The sequence below is a fragment of the Carassius gibelio genome, chromosome A22 (assembly GCF_023724105.1).
Source record: "Carassius gibelio isolate Cgi1373 ecotype wild population from Czech Republic chromosome A22, carGib1.2-hapl.c, whole genome shotgun sequence".
NCBI lineage: Eukaryota > Metazoa > Chordata > Actinopteri > Cypriniformes > Cyprinidae > Carassius > Carassius gibelio.
In genome coordinates, this window is record NC_068392.1 from 18,988,848 (window position 1) to 19,013,489 (window position 24,642).

Below are 24,642 nucleotides of genomic sequence, written 5' to 3' on the forward strand. Positions count from 1 at the left end.
CCTTTGCTGAACAATGTTTATGAGCTTCAAACCAGTCCGGCCTGCTCCAGTGATAAAGCAGAAGAGCTCTTTGATAATAATTCCTCGAAAAGAGAGAACGCTAGTTCAGTTGGGGGATGTGTGATGCTGAAAGCCCTACAGGAAATGGCTAATGCTAACGCTAGGTGCAAATGTCTGCTTTGATTAGCAATACGGGCATGGTGTAACAGGGTGGGGGGCGTTAGGGCTAATGATGGCTTCTAAACTCCACGCTACCAATCAGCCCAGGCCTCTAGATGGTTAAAACAAGCTCCTAATCTCCACATCAAACACAGAGAGTCCCAGGCAGGGGCCCAGAAGCACGCAGGCCCTTTACCCTCTCTGTTAAATCTAGACTCAAATTTGCACTTTTGAGCCATGCTGTTCAATTACACATCTGTAGACTTTCGTCTTAGCCATTCATTTTGTTAATGCATATATCTACTGAAATGAGTTCTGACTGGTTTAATTTCTGCATTTGGGAATATATGAGGAAGATGAAAATGCTAGAAATGCTAATGTTGTGATTTGTAGATTTTATGAATCTGTAAATTAAAAAATAAATAAACAAATGAATAATATGTGAAAAAATACAGTATTTACTACAAATAATCTTACTGGAAAATCATTGTGTATTATTGAAATATTGCAAAAAGCTCAGAATCTTTGTCAGTCTTTAACTTTGTCGTTATTTTGTCACAGTTTTACTGCTATAACAGCTGTAACTATTTTGTTGGAAACTATTTGGTTACACTTGCTTTTAACGGTGTCCTTGTAAGAGTGTGATTATACATTTAAGTACTGAGTAATATTAATTAACTGTATGCATTTACTATCTGGTTAGGGTTAGGATGAGGTTTTGGTTTAGTGTTAGTTGCACGTAATTAATGCATAATTTAAAGGTAAATAATTTTAACCGACAACACAAAATGAACTGGTGTTAGACAGGAATTCGTTTACTGCTTACGATATTCGTCTCCTCTCCATTTGGTGTTTGAGGTGAGAGCAATGGCACTTTGGCAAGGTGCAAATGCAGGTATTTGTTATGTCGTAAAAATACCTGAAGGCATTGCAAGTCTGTCTGTTCTGTCTGTTTTAACTGTACTTCGAGTGTTTTGAAATTTAGCTTGCTGGAAGTGGATCAGACGATTCATGTAAATGCAAAGCAAATGTCACATATATGCATGTGCCACACTTTTATTTGGTGAATTCCTTTAAGGCATTGATTGCAATCTCACTGATAACTTTTTTTTTTTAATTACCATGCATGTTTGAGTACAAAATTCTAAGATATTGTACAGTGCTGTATGAATTTTAATAGAGACCTTGCTTCTTTAAGTATAAGCATCATTTCTTATTTCCCATCATCCCCCGTACCCTTCTCCAACTTTCTGTTGCTACATCCAGTTTCGACAGGGTCACCATTTTTTAATCCAATCGGGGATTCTGAATGCATCTCTGTCACTGATTCATTTATGACTTGTTGTCAGGCTTGATCGATCAGACTTTAGAAATATGCCAAGCCTTCTAGAGCCTCTCATTACCAGCTTTTTAAGACTTACAGAAGAATGACAGGGTAGAAGATACAATGAGTTAGAAGATAGTATCTGTCCGGCGATCTTCCCATCCACTTCCTGTGAAGATGGCAAAGGCTAGAACCGGAATGAAGGGTGCCAGTCACATCTCGAGATGAAATGACATGTTTCTGTAATAACCTCCAAATGGACGTTTTCCAGCCATGCCCCAAGTCTAGAGAACATTAGAGGCATTAGATATAAGACAGGCAATCATGCTCCTGGTCTACCTTTCTGCAGAACTTAGATTGAAACCTTAACTACACACCTGAACTAGATAATCAAAATTTGGGGGTTATTGCAAAAATACATGTTTGTTACATCACTAAACTCAGCTGGAAAGTAGATCACAAGGAGGAGGACTGAAAACCCCTTGATATCAGGTATGCCGTGCACCCCCAAGTCACTTGCGAGCCGTAATGAGTGGTTTATCTGTTATTAAAGTGCCCTCAACCTGAACAGGATAGATGAGGACATAGGTGAACAAAGGGACAGAGAAAGACTGATAGAATTGTCCGGTTTCCAAAAGGCACTTGGTACAGTATTGGTCGAGCAGTTCATCTGAAAAGGTGCTGAGAGGAGAGACAATGGAAATACACTGGAGCTGGTCGGATGGGGTTATGAATGCAGTGGGAATTGAGGCAGAGATCAGGACAGCGAGAGCAGAGAGTTTTCATCTTCTGGCTTGGACAGCTGCCATGGATCTATCTCTGCATCTTAAATTTGACTTGCTCGGCCTAGATTTGCCTGAGAGGAGATCATTGTTTCTGCCTTTTCTCTCTGTTCGTATTTCTACCTATCACTCTCTTATTCTGAGCTAGTCTAAGAAACTCTTGATGGGCAAAGGAAAAGGAAGGGTTTTTAATGAATCTGAAAAGCCGGCGAGCATCAATCATAGACAGCCTTGAGCATGCACACGAGATCAGGTCCACCTGACAGCAGGAAAGTAAAAAATAAAATAAAAAAGGTTATAGTCTGCATAAAGAATAAATGAACTCCCTTGGCAGGCAGGAAAAAAAAATAGCTCTCCAGTGTAGCAGACAGATGTTACCTCTTATGTCGCAACAGTTGGTGGCTTGAAACTGTCACTCGTTTCATTGGTATACTCATTTATAAAGCTGCAACACCATCTAGATGCGTGTTGATCGTAAAAGGGATGACAACCTGGTGAAAACCCAGAGAACAAGTGTGGGAAGTTCATAGGCCTCTCCCTCCAAAAGGTGGGCTTTATTCAGACAGAGAGGCTAAAGACAATGCACCTCTTTCTCTACTCTGTTTACCATCCCTTGTTCCACATCCCTGCCACTTTTTTTTGCTACACTTTCCCACTATCTTTTTACAGCCCTCCCTCTTCCCTGCTCCCCATGGGCACCTTATGTGGCCATTTCTTATCAGAGAGATAATTCTAATTGTGGCATTATTTTCCCTATCTGTTATCTCACCCTTTCAGTGATATCAGAATCCCAGAACAGGTCCAGAAGCTTGGGGACAGGGCCTATTTACCCACCTTTGTTGTAACCAGTCATTGATAAGATTTGTGACTATGTGTGTGTGTTCTTACAACTAACTCTAAGTCTGTCACAATATCTTATGGGAGCTAAGTGCTATCTCTATAAGCAATGTAAGTCAAGTTCTTGCGGGATAGATTTGACAAGTTTAGTCTCTTGATACCTCTTAGCCCATGGCTTTTAAGACAATCTGAGTGAAGGTTCCCCCTCTTGACATCTTATTTGAAATAATGAAGGTGCAAGAGCACAAATCAGCCCCAAACCATCCCATACATGGTTTTGGAGCAGAGTCAAGCAGAGGTCTCTAACTAAGAACAGGAGCAGAATCAGCATGGTGACGTGAAGCAAAGTCTCATGGGGTGTGAAAGCAAGCATATTGACGTGAAATGGAGCTGGCACTAGAAACAAATTAAAATATCCCATGACCAGATGGGGATGGTGAACTGAGGGGCCATATTTGTATCATGGGTGTGAGATGCACCACAGTGAAATAGCTTCGTTGCCACTTTTGCCCTGTTGTGTCCTCTGGGAAATGACCTAAAAGGATGGTGATGATTAGCGATTCAATTTAGCCAGCCGTCGGTCAATATGGCAGGCCAAGAGGAGATGGTTGTTGATGCTATGTGGCGATCGAAATGTGAAGGGACTAGATTCCTCTTCCTTCGCTAATTAAGCAAGCTGTTTGTCAATGTTTTTACTTATTCATAAATTTTTCCTTCAATTTGGGACAGCTTGGTCTGAAGGAGCTAGCTACGTAGCAAAGCACTTAAGACTAATCTATAGAGTTCAACAGTGGGTGCAGCCGTGTGCTTGGTTAATTAATCAAGACACTGCAGTAGTGTCATAAAGACAAAGCCACTTACGACTAAAGCACATCAAGGGGGTAACATCTAGAGATTATTCTTTAAATTTAAGCGTTTCTGCCACTTTTATTGATTCAGTATAGATAGAACAGGAAATGAACCATGATTTAATGTGTTGTACTTTGTTCGCTAACTGTCACATCACCGCAACAACTAGAAACGTCCAATCATCCATCCATCCATCCATTTTCCAAACCACTTATACAATGAAGGGAGTGGGGACGCTGGAGCCTATCCCAGTGTCTCAGGCCAAAGGCTGGACACCACCCTGGACAGATGGTCAGTCACAGAGCTAGCAACTTTGTTTGTTTAAATGTTTGAATGTTCCGGAATGCAGACATGGTTAGTAAATACTAGTGCTGTCAATCGATTAAAAAAAAATTAACTAATTAATCGCACAATTTTTTAAAATTAATCGCGATTAATCGCAATTAAAAGACTGAAACTTTTTGGATATGTAAATGTAAAATGTAAATAATTAATGTAAACTCAAGACAAAGAAACTATTTAAATTCAAAATATGATTGTTTATTGGAATTTTTGTTTAACTTGTAACACAGATTTTCTCATGTAAACAACATACCTGCAATAAACCATCAATATCCTCCAAATTAACTGTTGGCTTGAAAGCCATATTTATTACAGAAATAAAAACACAGGCATGTAAGTACCATTTGAATTTCAAAACAATCAATGCCAATAAAAAACAAAAATGATTTCCATGTTGAATTCTAAGTGGACTGCAAAACAATTCCAAAGTATAGTCATTGCCAGTGCTTTAAGTGGGCCAGTATGCACAGGTACTCAGTACCGCCACTTCCAAATATAGCTCTTGAGCGTACCGCCACCTCTCCGTGCGCCCAGAACGTGCTTGTAGCGTACCGGTACGCTCATTTGGACATCTGTTTTAATAGAGGTTTTAATCTTTTACCTGCACTGCCGATTTTCAGAGCGCCCTTCACAATGCAAGCTTCCTAATTCATCCCACTCAGAGCAGAAACTACATTACCCATTCACCCTTAAGTTATACAAGTGAATAGCGCATGTGTCGCTTTTCCCACTGTTAAGTGTCAACAACTCAACGTGGCCGGAGAAGGTGTGTGAAACTCGTTGTGAGTTATACTAAAGCAAAATCTTGAGTATTTATTGTCTGATTAACATTAAAAACTGTCTGCGGAGGTTGAGTCGTCCTGCAGCCCCCGCTGGCTGTTCATTGGCTGCAGCATCTTTTTTCTAAGTTCTAAAAAAATACCGTAGACGGCAAGGCACAAATTTAGATATTCATTTATCTAATTAATCTATAGCCTATGCACAAAGACAATATGATCTTTTTGTCCCCTTTTTGTTTTAAAGCTTGATGAAGAGAGAGAGCGCAAGTTGCTGCAGCTGCGAGGAGGACAGTGATGCACGCGTACAGGAGTGATTGACAGTTCGCGGCACTGTGTACAAAAAATACTCCGCTACACAATTATTTCTTTATTTTCGTTTAAGCTTATTAACGTTAGCGTTACAGAAAGGTCTGATTTACGCACTGTTACAGTCATTGTTTTTTTTTTTTTTTTTAAACAATGACATTTGAGTACATGATTTTAATGTTTCTTGTGGCAGACTGAAGAGTAATCCGGCAGAGTTTTATACTGAAACTTTCCGTCTAAAAGTCCTTCCTTGGTCTTATCCATATTTCTTTGCACGTTGAACACACATAGGCCACAACTGGAAATAAAAAAAACTGCAACCGCGTTAATTGCGTTATTTTTTTTTAACGCGTTAAATATTTCAAATTAATCGAATGCGTTAACGCGCTAATTTTGACAGCACTAGTAAATACATATCCTTCCAAAGTAGATTTCTGTAAACCAAATCTCATGCGCACAAAACTTCAGCCATCAGAAGACTCCATACATGTCTATTATCAAAGGATGTGTAATCTGTTTATTGTATCACTCTGTTCTTTGCATCATATTTTTGCATATTATACTCGCCTTTCCTCAGGTTGTCAAGTTCAGACTCAGGGAAACATGTCCATTCATGCATGACTCTTCTGAGGAAAATGTAAATACAGGGTTGTCACCAGTACATATGGTCAGTCCCCCAGTGGTGGAAATCCAGTCCAGCTGACTTGTTCCTATGAGTAATCTATGCCGAGGTTCAGTACACACCCTGTGGTTCTTCTGATGAGCTCCCATGTCGAACAAATCCTGCTTTGAGACCACCAAGAGATATAACATACCTGAAATACAGAAGTTCACGCGTAGGTTCCAGGCAGTCAAGGTGTGGTTACCAGGTCTGTAATTAGAGTTGAGGCCACCAAGTCTTCGTGACGGCATGTCTGTTTTTGTGTGTGTACTGGATTTAATGGATCTATGTGTGTGTGTGTTCAAGTGAGTGAAAGAGAACAACAGCAGAAAATTCCCAGACTTCTCATTATCTCAATACCTGTCAATTGCATCTCTTAGCATCTGTACTTCCCAAATTGAAGGGCGTCCTGGCATACAATTATTTTCCCAGTCGTCGTCTTTGTGCCACCTTTGCCTTCTGTGTTTCCCAGGCACTTCACATCACTGCAACACACCAGTGCCTGTACATTTACACCACAATACAGAGTCTTATTAAAGGACTTTATTGGTTCAGTGTAGACGCTGTTAAAGCCACTGTGTTTGATTTACAAGTCAATGATTGACTCTAGATTGCTATAACCTTCCATGTCACCTGCACTACAAACGGACACATTTCCCATCTCTTGTACACCGTTCCTGTTTATTCAACTCTGTTATCTATTGTGACCATTTCCCTTAGTTCCTCCATCAACACTGCTGTCTTCACATGATTGCCGTGTTGTTAAAATGCAGTGTCTCCAGATACACCCACATTCGGATTTTATATATTAGATCATTATTTAGATTATGAGCGGGAAGTGTGGATAAACTCACAGTACAAGTCATTTTATAACTCGATATGGGACATTTAACCTAAAAGTGTTTTCAATTTTACATAACCCCATAGTAAAAACATATATTGGAATACAAAAGGAGACCCGTCTCATGTCTAACTCAGACCTCCCTCCATCCCTTCTCTCCCTCCGTCAGCCTTCTCACCAGGCCCTCTACTGAGACCCATAAATCAATGGAGCTCAGTAGCCTGTCGGGGGTTTACCGTCTGTGGGGGGTATTGGTGGCCTAGGCTCCCTAGCCACTGGCTTTAGTTACACATCAATGAAGGGTGAATAATACATTAGTCAGCCCCTGACAGTACAGTTCTAGGTGGGCAAGCAGACTGAGACTCCCCAGGCCCTTCATCAGTGCATCTGTGCCGTAATCAGCCTCTGGAGATATACCTCTTAGCTTTGGCCTACCTCTCTTCCACCTGATTTACTTACTGTGTATGCAAATATTATGATGTTTAAACACCTGCTTTCAGGGTTAAAAGTACAGTTCTCTCTAAAATAAAAACTCTGTCATCTATTGTTCACATTCTAGTTGATCCAGTCCAAATAGTTATTAAGTGAAGTCAATCTCTATAGAATATGGAGTACATGTGGCACTGTGTGTAAGGTATTTAATAAAAATAAATTGCACCACTCCTTTCATGAGGCCAGGAACTGCAAGTGACTCCCATTAAGTCTAGGTTAATGATTTGAAGCGGGCAAGAAGTATTGCAACTGACCCAGGTTGGCCAGCAAGTACTGTGGAGATGGATTGTTGTGGCATAAACGTCCCGGAACGGTAGCAATCACAGTACAGTTGCACTGTGTACTGATTTATATCCAGAGATTTCCAAGTGGCCCTTCCTTGCATGCACAATTATAAAAACATTCACACTATTCCTTCAATGTATCAAGGCGTTTATTTAATTGTTCGGAGACATCTAAACCCCTGGCCATATGGGGCACCCTAGAATTGGATGTCAACCGTTCTATCAACATTCTCCAGCATAATTGCCCAGAAATGAACTTCCGTTACTAATACCTTCTGTCACAATCTGTGAGTCAATTTGCCGTAAGTGAAACACTTAAGTGCATGATTGTGTGATCGCCAATGACCTAGACGCCCATGTGTCCCAATCAAGCAGTTGTTTCTATTTTAATCAACAGTCTAGGGGGTGGAGTCCGTGAATTAATTGCTCACATGACCATCTTCCATACACTCGCCAGTCTGTGTCTGTGTGTTAAAAACCATTTAGAAAGGTCTAACGAGTCAAGTTATTACTGCAGCCAAGTGTGAGATTAATTAACTGAGCAGCAATTAAGAACACGGCTGAAAAGATCTAATAGATAAGCATGGAGAGAATCGCCACCAACATTTTTTATTATTTCTTTGCTTTCTTTAGCCAATAGGGAGGGTATAAGGAGTAAACAGATATAACAAGCTATAACCTTCAATTAAAAGCCAGGTGCATTGGAAAAACGTGCCTGTGGAGAAGTTGTATTGCGTTTCGTTTTGCACGTTTCACGGCATTTTCAAAGTGAAATGTCCAGTGAGTGGTGCTAAAACCATGTTCAGTTTTCCTTGAAAAGGTGATATCCGTTGAGTGGTGCTTAAAGGTTTTTGCTCTATTGCATTTTGGATGTAATGCATCACCTACACTAAATCTAACCGATAGTGTTTACAAAAGCAATAGTGAAATAAAAACACATTTGCCGAAGCAACATAGCCATTTTAGAATGGTTTCTTTGCCATTTTAGACAAGTCTTTGAGCTCTTTTATCGTGTTTCACAGTCGTCGTACCTGAGCATTTTACTATGTCAGAAATACATACATACGTACATATTTCAGCTGGAAACTGCAGTGATTTGTATGTAAAGGTAATTTTTTTTGTAGTTAGATGCATGCTTTTCCATGGAACATACGTTGACTAATTGCCAAACAAGTACAATTCTTAGTATATATCTCTGCATCCTACTTTTTTGTTAATGACATATTTCCAAAGTGTCAGAGTTTGGTAGAAATGTCCAGTTCCAAACTATGCTTTTTAGTCATATTCAGTATTGATATATAACATATTCAGAAACTCTGTTTGGGTGTGTATTTGTTTCTGTGGATTTATTTGTCGGCTCAACAGTCACAAAGGCCCTACCCATCCACATTCCTGTCGGTAACTGCTTTACTTTTCATTGTTGTTGCCGTCCTGACCTGAACCAGATAATAAGTGGGCAGGTAAACATTAACGAATGGCTCCGGGAATAATGAGCTAACATGAGAAGAGCTAGTTGAAAAAGGCCTGCACTGACTCAGGCTAATGTGTCACATGTAGCAAGAAATGCAAAAAAGTCCAAAGAACTTCACATAATAACTCCTATTATGCTTGGTGTAGTTGAAGCCATTAGACATGTTTTCTTTGTTCTAGCAGGTAAACCACAACACATCCTGATAATTAGCATGCGGCATGACACTGAGCTACAGGTTTGCTCCCATGTCCTCAGCGGTAGCTGCCAATGCTAATAGGTGATGGCACTGGGAAGTTCGCAGGGATCTTGCTCTCGCAGCTTGGGGTTTATTCTCAAGAAATGCAAAGGAACCTCAACATATTTGGAACATTACAAAGTGATCAAAAGCCACTGGAACGTTGGAAATGTGGACCACATCAGTCCAGTAGCCGCTAACAAACAGCTGCCCCGTGATGTAAAGCAGAAATCTCATATTTAACAGCCGTTAGAGGTTATTTGTATGTTTACATTGTAAAATTGCACTGTATGTCTGGCCAATGACTATATCAAGAGTAATTTCACCCAGACATATATATCTCATTACATCATTTGAAGCAGAATGGCACAATAAATTCTAACCAAAGCCTTTATGCTTATACATAGTACATTTATTGATACTTCTGAGTGACTTCAATGATGAACCCAAGGTTTTTCAAGTTTCTTGAAATGTTTTTAGAGGTGTTACCTGTTCACTTTTCCATTGTGTCCATGCAATTATTGATCAGAATCCTTGAAGTCAGCTTTGACATCATCCTCAGCATCCTTTCGCAAACATCTTATCTCAAGGTAAAAGTAGTTGGAAAAAAATGAGGGTTTGGGGGCATTTCAACATCCGCCACAGTCTGAAGTACCTCCTTAGTGTTATAGCATGGCGAATGCCTTCCAGTGGTCCTAAGGGATCGTGCCATTACCATATATTTAGCCTAGATGTCTGTTGGCTGCCTCTGCAGTAGCATAATGAACGTGTCAAAGGGAGGCTAGTACGCAAACTTAGGATGTTGGTGGATGGAGATGAGTCCCTGGACAGCATCTACAACAGACAGCTCCTCTGTGAAGCTGACAGGCAAGGCCAGTGGGCAGCGCAGTGCCAAAATACCTCTATAATGAACCTGGAATGGAGGTATAGGGACATGCCTGCTGCCTCGTTCTTTGGCCTGGATTACAAAACACAGGAGAAGAATATAAATACCTCCAAAACCAACATATTCAGAATTTTGTGGGAGGGCACATGGCTCCCTGGAGACCAGGGCTAGTTGTCGCACTCGTTAATCCAGTGAAAATTTCTTAGGGTTGATTTCTTTTTCCAATTTCTTTTTTTTACTGTTATTGTCCATTAAACAAAGATGTGTTGACTTTTCATGGCAGTACTGCCTCAATAGCACCATATGAATAATGCCAGTGCACTCAGGTTGTTTTTGATTTATGATCTCCATCAGTACTTTGTGCCAGATCTTGGGACATAGCTTGACTGATACTATGAGTAGTGGGTAATGATGCGTTCAGCTCTCTATAGAGCATGGAGTCATATTTTAGAGTCTCAAAATGATTTTTTCTTGGTATTGGCAGACTTGCATTCCTGGCAGTTTATTACAGACTGAGTTGAATTTCAACCAGAACGAGAAAATCAATCAAAACATAGTTACCGTGATTAGGAAGAGGTGTTTGACTGTTGGTTAAAATGTGCTTACACTTGTCTCAGCCAATGGCAGGATTCATCATGCTCGATGGATTGGATTGCAATTTTGTCCACTCATTAAAAAAAAAAAAATCTCTATATATATATATATATAGAGAGAGAGAGAGAGAGAGAGAGAGAGAGAGAGAGAGAGAGAGAGAGGGAGAGAGAGAGAGAAAGAGTAGAATGCATTTCTGTGTATGAAACACAATAAAACAAACTGGAGCTTCTGCGGTACTCTTTGCTTGGGCTGCATCGCTATGACCTTTTGTGACCTAAACATATGTTTTATTATTTTCTCAGTGCCATTTACACGATGCTTTAGGAGTCAAAGTGTGCCTCCCCCTCGTCTAAACCTTCTGTAAATCTGTTTACTGTCACTGGTTTGCACTGTTCAACTAGTCTGTTGAGTCATCTGTATTTATTCTAGCTGGCCCTGCTCCCCGCTGACAGTAATGGAGACCTGGAGAGCATGATAGACTGGGAGAAAAAGAGAGAAGGGGTTTCAGAGATATGGGGGGATCAGAGTGAATGAAGTGGATGGAAAGGATGGCTGTGATCAGCGTCGGCCTGTCAAAACACTTCCTGTTGACAGATACACCCTCAGACACTCGTAAAAATAAGACAGAGGTAGAAAAGGTGTGAATTAAACATTTAAAAAGACAGAAAGAAAGAGCGGCTGAGACCCCTGCAAAAGATGGCTACTTTGAAAAGCGAGAATGTAGGATAGTTTAGGTTGCTGTGACGTTTTTATGGTTGCTACATCATTCCATCACCACATTAACATTTGTTTTTAATGTTTGTGCTGACATTCTATAATGCATGAAAATTATATAAAAAATAATGACTAAAATATAAGGAATTTTATATATGAGAGAACATGCTTTTGTATTCTTTCACAAATGTTTGCGTTTTCACAAACAAACTTTGCAGTCATGCGCAAATTCTTTTTCATTTACACGAGAAACATTGTCTCGCAAAATGTTTGTTTTCCCGAAGTTTGCGTTTTCGCAAAATGTTTGCGTTTTTGCAAATGAACTTTGCGAAGTCACAAAGGTTTTGCACAAAACCTGAGAAATTTATGTGCAAAAGTGTTGTGTTCCCCAGAGAAACTCACAAAACGTTTGCATTCTCCCAATAAACTTGTGATTTGATCACAAATCTTTGTGATTATGCAAAGTTCCTCATCTCCCAACTTTTTTCCTTCACTTTGTTTAGGGTTCTGTGTGTCTAAACTCTGATTTTAGAGTTTTCTTTTATAATTATGTATAAAACCCCAAACAGAAACGCTCGTCGCATAAATTGCATTATGCTAGTGTTTTAGACTAGTAATCCACATGAAACACATCATACATCATGAAAGTACAGCTGTCGTACTCTCTGACCAGCAAACACTATCATTACTGTTGTGTAAAGATGCCTGCAGCATCCGTGCAGGTGAAGACATCATACTGAAATGTTTTTTAAGAAATAATTGGAAAACCAAAAAGAGCACAAGCTTTTAAATGAAAGTCTTGGTAGATATTGATTAGTGGGGAACACTTTTGAGTCATTTCTAACCAAATAATCTAAACTAAAATTATGAACACAGACGAGGCCTAAGCATTCTTGTTTGCCTTGCGGCCATACAATACCTCGGCTCTACAAGAAGAAACACGAACACATTAATTGATTGTACTCCTGCAGCGATGTGAGTCTAACAGACGGCTCCCGTTTAGTGTGAAATCTGTAATTGGATCAACGTTTGGTATCAGAATACGCCAGCGTGTTAGCTTAAGTGCTCATTAATAGCTGATCGTGCTTTATCTCCATCTCAACGCATCTTGTGTCCTGTCTAGCCACAACAGAGTAACTGATGTACAGTATTGAAACTCTTTCGCTAAGTGTTTCAGGGGACGCATGCCGAATTCATGGCGATTGACCACAATGTGCATAGGTGGCCAGAATGCAATAGTCATTTCATATCATGGATCCCTTCTACCATTTCCTTAAAAGGGACTCTTTTTTTTTACCTTATCTACCCATGAAAGTTAATAGTAGTACCTTTTAAGGCACTAATATGCATCTTCCAGTTGTAAACGAGGTCCAAAAATATATATTACATTTTGTACCTTTTTCTCTGAGTATATAGTGATTTTTCACTAGATATTTTGATTACAATGTTTTATAAGGTGTATAACCATGTAATAATATGTTTATTACTGTATTATAACGTTGTAATACATACACAAAATTAGAGAAAAAGTGCAAAAATGATACCTTCTGGGGAAGAAGAGTTTATTCCTTGGCCCAGTTCCCTAAAAGTGACATTTTACACCTTATTTACCCCTATTTTAGTTGTACATTTTAAGGTACTAATAAGCATGTTATAGGGATAAATAATGTAGAAAAGTGTACCTTTTAGAAAGGTACTACCCCAGCTATAGCTTTTGTACCTCTTGTTTTCTGGGTGTACAGTTGTATGTTTTGTAAAACATGTTATAATGTCTTTATTACACTATTATTATATTGTAACACATACACATCAGACAAATGTTCACCTTTTGGGATATAACAGCTTATCCCTTATCCTATTCCTTTTAAAAAGACATGTTATACATTATCTACCCCTAAAACACTCATAGTGCACCTTGTTACGACTCTAAGGTACTAATATGCATATTTTATGGGTAGAATACCAGTCAGTCCCATATGAAAATGAGTATGAAAATGCGTTACAAGTCTCGAGTTATTCAAATGGAGAAAGGGACACTGGGAAGATCTCAATGCATTAAACAAGTGACATGATCACCCAATTTCTTTAGGAGATCTGGACATGCTAGTAACTGGGACGCACATTTAGACACAGGGAATGCAGAATTTTGAGCACACCTGGTTAGCAGACAGTCGCCCCAGGGGCTGCCTGTTCATCAGATTGACTGTTCTCTGTAATTAAAGGCCTTGGAAAAAGGAAGAAAAGAGAACTCATTTGGGTAAGGAGAGGTGCAATGCCCGTGACTGTGACTGAAACTGGATCTGGAAGGCACTACGGGGTTCATGCAAAAACGATCAAGACTTGAATTTTCATCTCAGTAGTGGCTCATATTTTGCTCGCCGTATGAACCTGACGTGTTCCTCATTGTGCTGTCTGTGAGCGTGAACAGCATGACTGGCTCTGCTTGATCAAAGCAAATGAACTCATTTTTCACAACCCCATTCTCTTAATGATGTCAACTTCAAAATCAGACCCCCTAAGACCTCGCACTAATCCCAACATCTTCTAATGTCAGCTGAAGAACTAATTAACATGAAAAACAAAAATGCAGCAGGCACACTTATGTTTTTTTGTCACCTTCCTGTCAAATGCTGTCATCGTAACTGGTGTCTTTGAGATTTGGGCGTCGACCAAGTGCAATTCAACAAAATGAACAAATCACTCAGGTTAGTTCTTTAGTTAAAAGTAGAACTTAAGTGCATCTTTATATAAAAATTGTATAAGTTTCTGCTGTCTTTGAAATATGGTTAACGTTTACAATTGAATATACTGACAAGCATTTATGGTAAACTAAAATATACTAAACGTAATTCCTATTGAAAGTAGTATTTGTCATGTATTTGAATATAGTTGTACTTACACATTTGTTATCATGTAATGCACTTAAATGAAGTACATTTAACTTTATTCACTTTAAATGCAATATTGAGTACCACAAACTTAATATTATGCTATTCAACATCACAATAAGTTTACTACTTTAAAGCACTACAGAATATTATTAAAACAATGACTTAAAAAATTTACTTAACGTAAAACAATTAATTTTAAGTGTACCGAAGCGTAAGTACTTTATTTAAGAGCACTTAATAGACATTTTATTTAATATTTAATATTTTATTATTTACACGTTTTTTTGTTTGCTTGTTAGTTTTTTGTGGAAAAGTATACTTTTAAGATTTTTAGTACAATTAAAATGCACTTTTTTTTCACAAGTGGTAGATTTTCCTTGAGCACATACTGATAAAATTCATAACTTGAATTGCATATGTAGCTAGCACAAATTTGTTTTGCATGACATAACAATAGTCAAGTGTCAGAAGGCTGCGTTTTCCTAAAGTTTCGAATTCAGTTACAAATTCAGCAAAGACTTTTCAGGCAATTTTACTGGTTAAAAATCATGGTAAATCCATCATGAAATGAACATTACATCTGGAGCACTGACAGTGAGCCTTGTTAGTACGTAAATGGCTTGGAGAGTGACAATCATTGTGCCGTGACTGATGGCAAGCGAACGGATGGGGATGAGGAGACTCCTTTCATGATTTTCCCATGGAGGATTTAGGGTGTTGGTGATCCAGCCACCAACATCAAGAAGCGTCGACCAATTAGAGGTTGCACCCCAGCTCACCAAAAGCAGCCTTCTCCTCTAATCACCACACTCCAGTGTGGCACAAAAGCCCGGGCTGCTCACCACATTTCAATTTAAATAGGATCCCCCCTTTCCCCCTCCATCCTCTTTCAACGACTTTCCCTCTCTCTCCCATACTCTCTCCCCCACTTTCTGCTGCTTCACCTAACCCCCCCGAAGAGCTAATAAAAGCAGCTACAAAAGCCCACACAAAGCAGTCAGTCTAATAGCTTTAATAAGTTTAATGCAGTGTTGTCCTCTCTCTGTTGACACATCTCGATGTTGGGTGGCAAAACAGAGCTCAATAGTTTGGAGACAGAGAGTAACATTCTTTATGTAGTTTTTATTTATTTATTTTCTTCGCCGGGCCTGCAGTTTCGGTACGTTTTCACAACGGCATAGCTGGAGACAAAACTGGCATAGATGCAAGATGGAATAGACAGATCTGATAACAATGAATTGTTCCTGAAAGTTGAATGCAATGAATATGATGTTTGATTTAATAACTAGAATACAATTACTCAAGTAAACTTTTTTTAAAAAGTGTGAAATTTTACAATCAAATAGATTTTATTTAAGGATGCGCCAATCTGATTCTCATATCAGGTATCGGATCCGATACTTCCATTGTTTGTCAGATAGGGTATCGGTTAGACATCCGATATTGTGAATATATTCTGTGTTACTGTTCAGCTGCACAAAAGTCATAAAAACACTATAAATCACAAAAGTTGTATGCATTATATTGTGCAGATGAATTTAGGTCCTTAAAGTTCACGTAAACTCTTTTCTCCGCTGTGTCTGTCAGTCAGCATTCCCTGGTCGCATCCGGATGTGACTGTCAGCTCGGTACAAAGGTCTCCAAGATCATCCAGTGATCCCACTATTTTACTATTTTTGTAGATAAATATCTATGATTTTGTATAAAATGACTTTATCTTGCTGGAGTTCATTGTTGTTTCTAAATTGTGTCAATTCCTAACGGGTGTCTGTTAAAACAAAACATGGGAGTTAGAAAAGACTATAAAATGCTCTTCATACACACAGTAACTGAAAATGAAAACTGTTAAAAGAAAAGGCTCAATAAACTGCTACACAGATATCATACACCATGCATCAATATCTCTTCCCTTTGAGCTTTTTAAAGTGCTGCATGTTGTGATTCAAGTGCATCATTCGACGCACCAGATATGTATACTGGAAGTGCTTTGTATTGCAATGTTTTTGTTTTGTTCTATCATATGTTGTGGACACATACATTATAAAAAAAAAAAAATAATAATAAAACACTATATATTTAAAATAAATATCTTTCAATTGTATAGTATATATTTATACATAAATATATTGTTTTTCGTGAATGGATTTTATAACAATACAAATAGAATTTTATGGGGGAAAAAATGATTATTGAAAATTATGAAAATTATGAAAATTATGAAGAAAAAAAATATATATTAATGTATTTTTTATTTTTTTATTATTTTTTTTCTATTTGAATTAAGTAGATTGTGATTGAAAGAGTGATTATAAGTTCCACTCCCGGATATATAGAAATTCTACACTTATTTAAAAGAAAGGAAAAAATATATAATTAAAAACAGAGAAACACTGTCTCAACTAATAGCATAGGTGTGGGGCGGGGTTTTTAGTTCGACTGACCAATGAGGCAGGTGAGGAGTCATCAGAAAACTGGCTTAACAACATTTTTTATTTATGCCGCTCCATTTGATGGCAGTAATGAAGCAGAAAGTACACATTGGTCCTTTAATTTTCATGAAATGTGAAATTATATGTAAATTCTGTTCTTTTTAGTCCTTAATCTGTACTCTCCTGGTCTAGTCTTTGCTGTTTCACAGGGATTTATTTATTTATTTATAAATTTTTTGTACTTTCCACATATTCTAACATCCAAACGACATAAAAAATAAAGGAATGGGTAAAGCTGAAAGCAGAAATCCTGCAGTAATCTCTCACCTGTCTGCCCACACACTACTGACTCAGTTTCTAAATCCACCGAACGTTCTTTGTATCAATAGAGCTGGTTTTGTTCACATACCCCTCTTTAAACCATTGCCTTCTGGAACAAAGAAATATTTTAAGGCACTCGTAAACCAGCAGAATGTGTGTGTGTGTGTGTGTGTGTGTGTTGACTCAAGTGTTTCTCTGTCTTCCTCTGTTATTAGTTCTGCCCTGTCATTAGAGGATTAGAATGGAAGAGCTGACCTTTCTTACACCAATAAACGTGTGTGTGTTTTTAACATGCAACTCTGATAATGGGAATTTGGCTTTGACTGTGTGCATGTCATGCAACTTGTGTGATAAATGTTTAAACCAAAAACACTGACTTATCATTTAGTAATTTACATCGATTTCCATATTTCCTCCTAAACATCTGACTGCACATTCATGTTCTGTCAATCATGATGTTTTGAGTATGTGTTTTAGTACCTTCAAATATGTACAATTCCTGGGATTTTTGTGTTTATATAAGACCCTATTAATTAGACATCATATAAATATGTACATATATAAATATTTTAATAAGGTAAGTGTTATTATATATATCTTATTATAAAAAGAAAAAAAAAATAGTAGTTTACTCTTTGCTTTTAACGGGGTCATATGACGTTGCTAAAAATAACATTATGTTGTGTATTTGGTGTAATGAAATGTGTTTTTGTGGTTTAAGAAAAAAAAAAGTGTTGATTTTTGCAAAGCTCATCGTTCTGAAAAGTGAGGTGTGCTCTGATTGGCCAGCCATCCAGTGCGATGTGATTGGCCGAATACCTCAAGCGTGTGACGGAAATGTTACGCCCCTTGCCATACTGAGATGCTGTCTCCTGGGGTGATGAGACTAAAACAACAAAACCCATTACAATCAAGACATTTATTCCATCCAATGGGGACAAAATAAATGATTATAATGACTTATACTGTGTTTTTATGCATTCCTTTGTGCATCATGCCACGTTAACATAAAACCATGTCAGCATTTTTGATTGGAGAAACGACAAACAAGCGCTACTCTTCACTGCTCAAAACTCACGTTTGAATCATCAGTGGAAAATTCTTTAAATATGAAAACTTACTTACAGACCGTGAGTCAGAAGCGCCAGTCTCTCCTTGTAAAGTGTGAACTTCCCCACTTTATAGAAACAGACACCGGCATTGTAGTCTTCTCTCCCAGGAAACAGTCGTCATCCTCAGTAAATTGCGCAGCACACATCTGAATATTTGGGTTGGACTCTTCTGGAACATTGTTGTAAATACAACTTAACTAGTGATTTCTAGTTGTGTCCTCTTTAGAAGACCAAGCAAAGTAGTTTCGTTTTTCACAACGAAACAGCGTCTCCACAACATGGCAGCGGCGAGAACAGCGTGAATAATAGTCACACCTTCTTTCTTTGCGTGAACATTTGGGGGACATTATCCAAACCTTCCCACATCGTGATGTAGACGTGTGGGGGTGTGTTAGAACGAGCCATTTTAGGTAGGCGTGGGTGGACTCTTAACTTTTATAAAATATATCTCTTTGGATTTTAGTCTTTAGTCTTTGGAACTTTACAGATCTTCTTCATGCACGAAGAGCTTGTAACACTCCAAAGAGAAAGGAAAAATTTCAATCGTATTAAATGACCCCTTTAAGTAGCCTATGTAGTATACTGTTAGTATTTTCTTATACTTACGTATTTTACATAGAAAAAAAATAATAAAATAAACTATTACATTATATTTTATGACATTTAAGTCAACATGAGGCGAATAAGGAAACCTGCGTTTCATTTTGCGGCAGTTAATTTATGTGTCAAGGCTGTTTTCTCAAGTTTCATAAAAAGTTCTGCCTCACTAACTTAAGTTTATGGTGTGTCATTGGGTTTATTGCCTAAAGTTCGCCCATGCTTCGCACTAAAACATTCAGCTTGTGCAAGGGAGAGGTTTCTTCAACCGTCAATCAGGTTCGCCGTCCTGCCAGAAAACACCCATATTCTTAGGCTTTTCCTCAAAACTGAGAGAAACAGGAAACAAGCGTTTCGGTTCCCTGCCGCTTACACAAAACTTTCCCTGTATGGAGTCATTTTAACAGTAGCGAGCTGGTCTGTGGGCCGTGATGGAGGCTCGGTGCTGCTGTGGGCTTCGTGCTGGGGTGTGAATGAATTGTCGCATTGAGGGCATGGCCTCTCGCCCCCCTGACTGCGGCGGGATGGGGTGAGGGGTGAGGGGTGGCTCGCCCTCCGCTGCGTTCGCTCTCTCATTGAGCCGAGACTTGCCTCCTCATCTAAAAGCGTGCTCAGCTGACACAATGCTCGGCTTTGCTGTTTTTCAGCACGGCTTACAAAACGCAAACAAAACAGAAGGCTGCAGAACGCCGCAGTCAGTCTCCGCATGCTCCCGAACTTTCACTGAGTCACAGCTTGCTTTCACTTCAGCCCTTTTTCTCTGGGTTTGCCTTATGTTTTATTTGCGCTAGGGCTTGCTAGCTTTGCCACAGCTGGCAGCTGACGTATGGCTTTCTTTTAAATAACGAGAGCGGACCTGTCAGTCAGTGACACAATATGACGGTCCGGACGCACCGCATGATATCCCGATGGACAATCAATGGCCAGATCTATCTGAAGAGTAAACAGCTTCCTTAGACTTGGTCTCGAACTGTTGTACAAAAACACCTACATGTTTGAAACTTCTCGTGTAGGCACAAACAAGCTCGATATTTCCGGTTCGAGAGTGTTCACAAAGATGAGTGGAGAAGATAAAACTAATGTAAACTTGGAAGTAACATCCGTCTCAGTCAAATTAGACAGAGTGATGCGTATGATTTTGATTGACAGGTGAGTAGGCGGTCTTTCGCTGTCATCCGGGACACAACAGGATGCACTGGCAAGGTGCAAATAATGCAAACTGTTCTGCATAATTAAACAATTCAAAATCGCAATATTGTGGTCGTAATGGCTGCAGTTGAATTTTAAGGGCTCATTTTATTTTCCGCCAAAATAAAAGCTTTTTGGTTTAATGTTTGAAAATCAAATAAATAATCATATTGTAACTTTACTGAAAATGATTATAATTATTATCATTTTATGGTTCTTTATCATTTTATGTATTTATTACAAAAGTAACCATTCTGTTTTATGGTCACAAGCACTTCAACTTTTCACATCCTGTATAATTGTTAATAGCAGGTGTAACAGTGTTTAGCACTCACTTTTAGGACAAGAAACATACTCTGATATTTATTTTATATTCTCCCATTCGTCTAATTTAGTCAAATATAGTGTAACCGCGGCCAGGATGTATAAGCAGGTGGCAGAAGGTCAAATGGTCTGGCTCAATATGTTGGTAGTCTAGGCTCATTATAATAAAAACAGAGAGCCGCCCATATGGCTGGTGGGATGAAATCAGGAAAAACAGACAGGCAGAGCATATTGGGTAGTGAGGAAATTGTGAAGATCTTACTTTTGTGAGTTTTATGGTGCTATTCAAGAACTCTTTTGCTCTGTTATATATCCTCTTGAGTTTTACAGCTGCTAGCTTAAGGGTGCGAGTGTGTGGATGTTTTTTTGTGTGTGTGTGTGTGTGAAGGGAGCGGGTTGTCTTTCAAAAAACACTTAGCTTTTCTTTCCCACCCAGCAAATACGAGGCTAATTAAATCTAATTAGAGGAGGGCTGTCATAAATCTTTGACAATGCCTTCTGGATCACCCACAAAGCTGTTTCGCCTTTCTACCGTCTTTTCACTGTTGATTAGCATGATAGCGTTTCTCCATTCCTGCCCCCTTGAGTTTACCGCGATGCATTAATACCTTTTTACAGTATGGACAGTGACAGATGTGTGTTGCTTAGCTCATCCTGCACAGTGTGAAATCACTTCCTCCCAAGGTTTTCCATTATCGTGTATTTCCCTTATTTGTCTGTTGTTAAGGCTAATATCGTTCCTCAAACTGAGTCTCTTTTCTTGTTCTTGGTTTTATTGCAGAAACACTGATGGACACCAAATGGGCCACCACTGAACTCGCATGGACCTCACATCCTGAAACTGGGGTGAGTTATTACTTTTGTGTGTTTGACTTTGGTTAACCTGAGCCCATCCTGCTTATATGATCCACTGCTTCAGTCCACATAAAGTTTACAGGGGTGAATCTCCAAAAATCATCTCCAGGTCACATCTGACCTCAGCATAAAATAAAGAAACTAACTGGCCCGTTTGTTATTTTATTTGTTTTGTTTTGTTTTTGTTGTTTTATTTTGATTTTATTTTGTTTCGCCATTTTATGTTTTATTTCTGTTTTGTTGGTTTTTTTTGTGTTGATTTTTACTTTTTTGTTGCAACATTTTGTTTTGATTTTCCTTTCTTTGTTTACTATTTTGTTTTATCTTTTATTTCTTTCCTATTTTGTTTAATTTTAGTTTTACTTTATTTGGTTTTGTATTATTATTATTTTTTTATGGGCATATTGACATTATTTTCATGTCAAATAAGCACATTTCCTCCAAAATGTTCAGTACCATAATTTTTAATAAATTAATAGAATATTTATTTATTTTGCATTACATTTTTTTTCTCCATTTCAGTAATGACAGTTAAAAATGTGCTTAATTGTCTTTAAAATTATGTTAAAGTACAAACTCTCAAAATCGGACTCACTGTCATCAATAACATTTCTTTATTATCTCCATTGAAATCATTCATTGGAGGGTTGAAAATGACTGGCACATGTTCCTGCCTGGTTTCGTGATATTCTCTCATAAATGTCATCGCTATAGAACCTTTAAATCAAGAAGTATTTTAAAAGGTACAATTACATTCTTGTTCAAATATAGTGTGTTGAACACAGGAAGCTCTGAGTTCCATCAGATAAAGGCTAGGCCCAGATCAGATTTCACCCAAGCCGTGTTACATTCATTCTCCAAAAGTCAAATCTGTGCCCACAAGTTTTTGGCAGACAGAGCAGGAGTATCCTTTGCTCGGTATATCTTTCACAATACCCAGACACTGCTGCTTTTTCTTACTTCTTTTGTAGAGATTTGCCTCATTCTTTAGATCTTCACCTCTCTTTCTTATACCCTCTACTTTAGGGTCCTGCATGTGTCCATTGCCCCCTTCCTGCCCCCAGCTACACCATCTCAGCTGTTGCAGTCACCCCTCCCCAAAACCTTTACTTCCGAGTAACTTAGCACCAATGCACCGAGGCACAAGAGCAGCCCCAAAGACACAAATCAACTGGCCTCTCACCTTCCCCATCCATATATTATTCTTGTAAATATCCCTCCTCGCCCCCATTAAAGCACTAAAACTCACCAGCACAATGGGCCCAAGAACAGCCCCTTTACACCCCAACAGATGTCGCCTTTCTCAATATACATTGCCCAATTCTTTCCCTTCTGCTCTCTGTCATGCAAGATATATATATATATATATATGTATGTATGTTTTTGTTTAGATCTGCAAAAATTAAAGGCTATACAAGCAAAACTACCATGAACAATAAATATAAAATAAAATATATATGTAAATATAAATAATATTAATTAATTTATTTATTCATTTATTTATTGCAGTTATGACAATTGGTGTGAGGGTGTTGCCTGCTTGTCATAATGTGTATTTATTTATTTTCAGCTAAATATATTTTCTTATTTCTGATGGGGATTAAATGTAACTTTTAAAGGTTTTTTTTTATTTTATTTATTTATTTTTTTTTTTTTTTTTTGGAGATCCAGCCACTGGCTTTATTGGCAGCCTCCATATCTCTCTTTCCTACAGCACACTCATTTCTAATTTTGTGTGCCACTAAGTTCAATGGCATGTCGCACCAGAAAACCGAAATGGGAACTGTGCCCAGATTATAAATACAGAAGGAAAAAGTTAGAATAAATCCCAGTCTGACACAGCAGTTATTTTTCTCTGTTCATTTATTCTGCCATGAAAAAAATCAAAATAAAATCCTCTATTATTCATTAGTTTGACACCTGTAACCCAAGAAATAAACACAGATAAATACAGACTGTAACACCATTAAGGAAAAATAAACATATGCACCGCTTGTCGCTTAAACCTGACCTGCTAATTCTTCCAAGATAAACAAACCGAGTGAAAAAAAAGAAAAACTGTTATGCACTTATATATTCATAAATAAACCATCATTCCACAGCAGTATCTGTGTGTAAAGTAAATTCATTTTTTTTTTTTTTTTTTTTTTTACAAATCGGAGAGATGCAGCAGGGGGAAAATTAATGAGCATAACTTTTCACCTTGAAGCTGAGGTGCGTATTTTTTCAGTACTTCCAGACAGTACTATCTCATATCAACAAATAATATGCAGAAATCAATTAGAGTAAGCCATTCGAAGGCTTATTTCCCTCAAATTGAGCTGAAAAGAAATCGATTGGGCATCTTAATCTTGAAAGGAGGAATGTTCGGTGCGCCATTATCTCTAGAGGAGTCGGCACCAGTGCGATGTGTGGGCCACTTCCTTGTTTCCATCCTCACTCCCTCAGCAATTTATTCCATTAAAGAAAACGCCCATTTACATTCGTTCTACTGTCGCATTGACCTGATGCTTATTATTGATCTCGGCACCCTTGGCTCAGAAAGACAGTGATAAAGCAGAGACTTTTGGAAGCCCTGTCTGCTTCGGGTCCCCGGGGCCCGTAGGGATGAATGGCCTGTCCGCACAACATCCATATTTCTTTGTTCATTAAACACTTCACCTCTACACAAACACTATGCTACTCTCTCAACAAATCTCTGCAAATTTTCGTTTTCGTTTTTTGGCCACAGCTCATTTTCTCCTTTAGGGTCGCTTATTCTTGCTCTGAAATTGAACTCAGTGTAATCAAAAGAAGCTGGGCGGTTTCCCGAGGTTGAGCGTGAATCTAATTATTCCTTTACTGAATTGAATATGAATAATTTCTTGTTGCTATATGCTGCTTGTTTAAACAAGCCGAGGTTGAAGTAAAAACCATCATTAGATGCCAAGATTGCTAGTAAGCATTTTTACTCGACCACAGTCTGTACTATCATTAGTAGTTGCTACATAATGCGTATCATGTCACACGGTTTTACCACAAATCCCAGTGTAGCAGATACCTCTCACCTTTCTTTTCAAAAGATGTATACTGTTAATTTTGGTAGATGAATTTTGGTAGCTTGTTGATCTACAGTATAGGAATATAGTACGCTCATGATGGTTTAATTGAACAATAACTGATTGTGAAGTGATTCAGAGAGTGCTCCACAGTCAAGGTACGAGGTAAACATCCACTCAATGTTTTATTCGAAATGTTTTATTCGTAATTTTGATGAATTTTCCAGGCAGGTCTCCTCATTGAACTGGTGAACGCAGATAAAAGACCAGCGTGCAGCTCCTCACTTCATGACACCACACACAATGTGTAATTGAAAACGCACAAACTTTA

The 24,642-nt window shown here is 38.4% G+C and overlaps 1 protein-coding gene across 5 annotated transcripts in view; it reads left to right on the top strand.

Moving 5' to 3' along the window:
- The window catches only part of LOC127943155 (ephrin type-B receptor 3-like), a 46,199-nt gene that overhangs the window by 5,267 nt on the left and 16,290 nt on the right, over window positions 1-24,642 (top strand). For all 5 annotated transcript variants that reach the window (XM_052539367.1, XM_052539369.1, XM_052539368.1 and 2 more), the window contains exon 2: window positions 21,200-21,264. In XM_052539367.1, coding sequence (XP_052395327.1) covers window positions 21,200-21,264 — 65 coding nt within the window. The remainder of the gene's footprint in view (window positions 1-21,199; window positions 21,265-24,642) is intronic.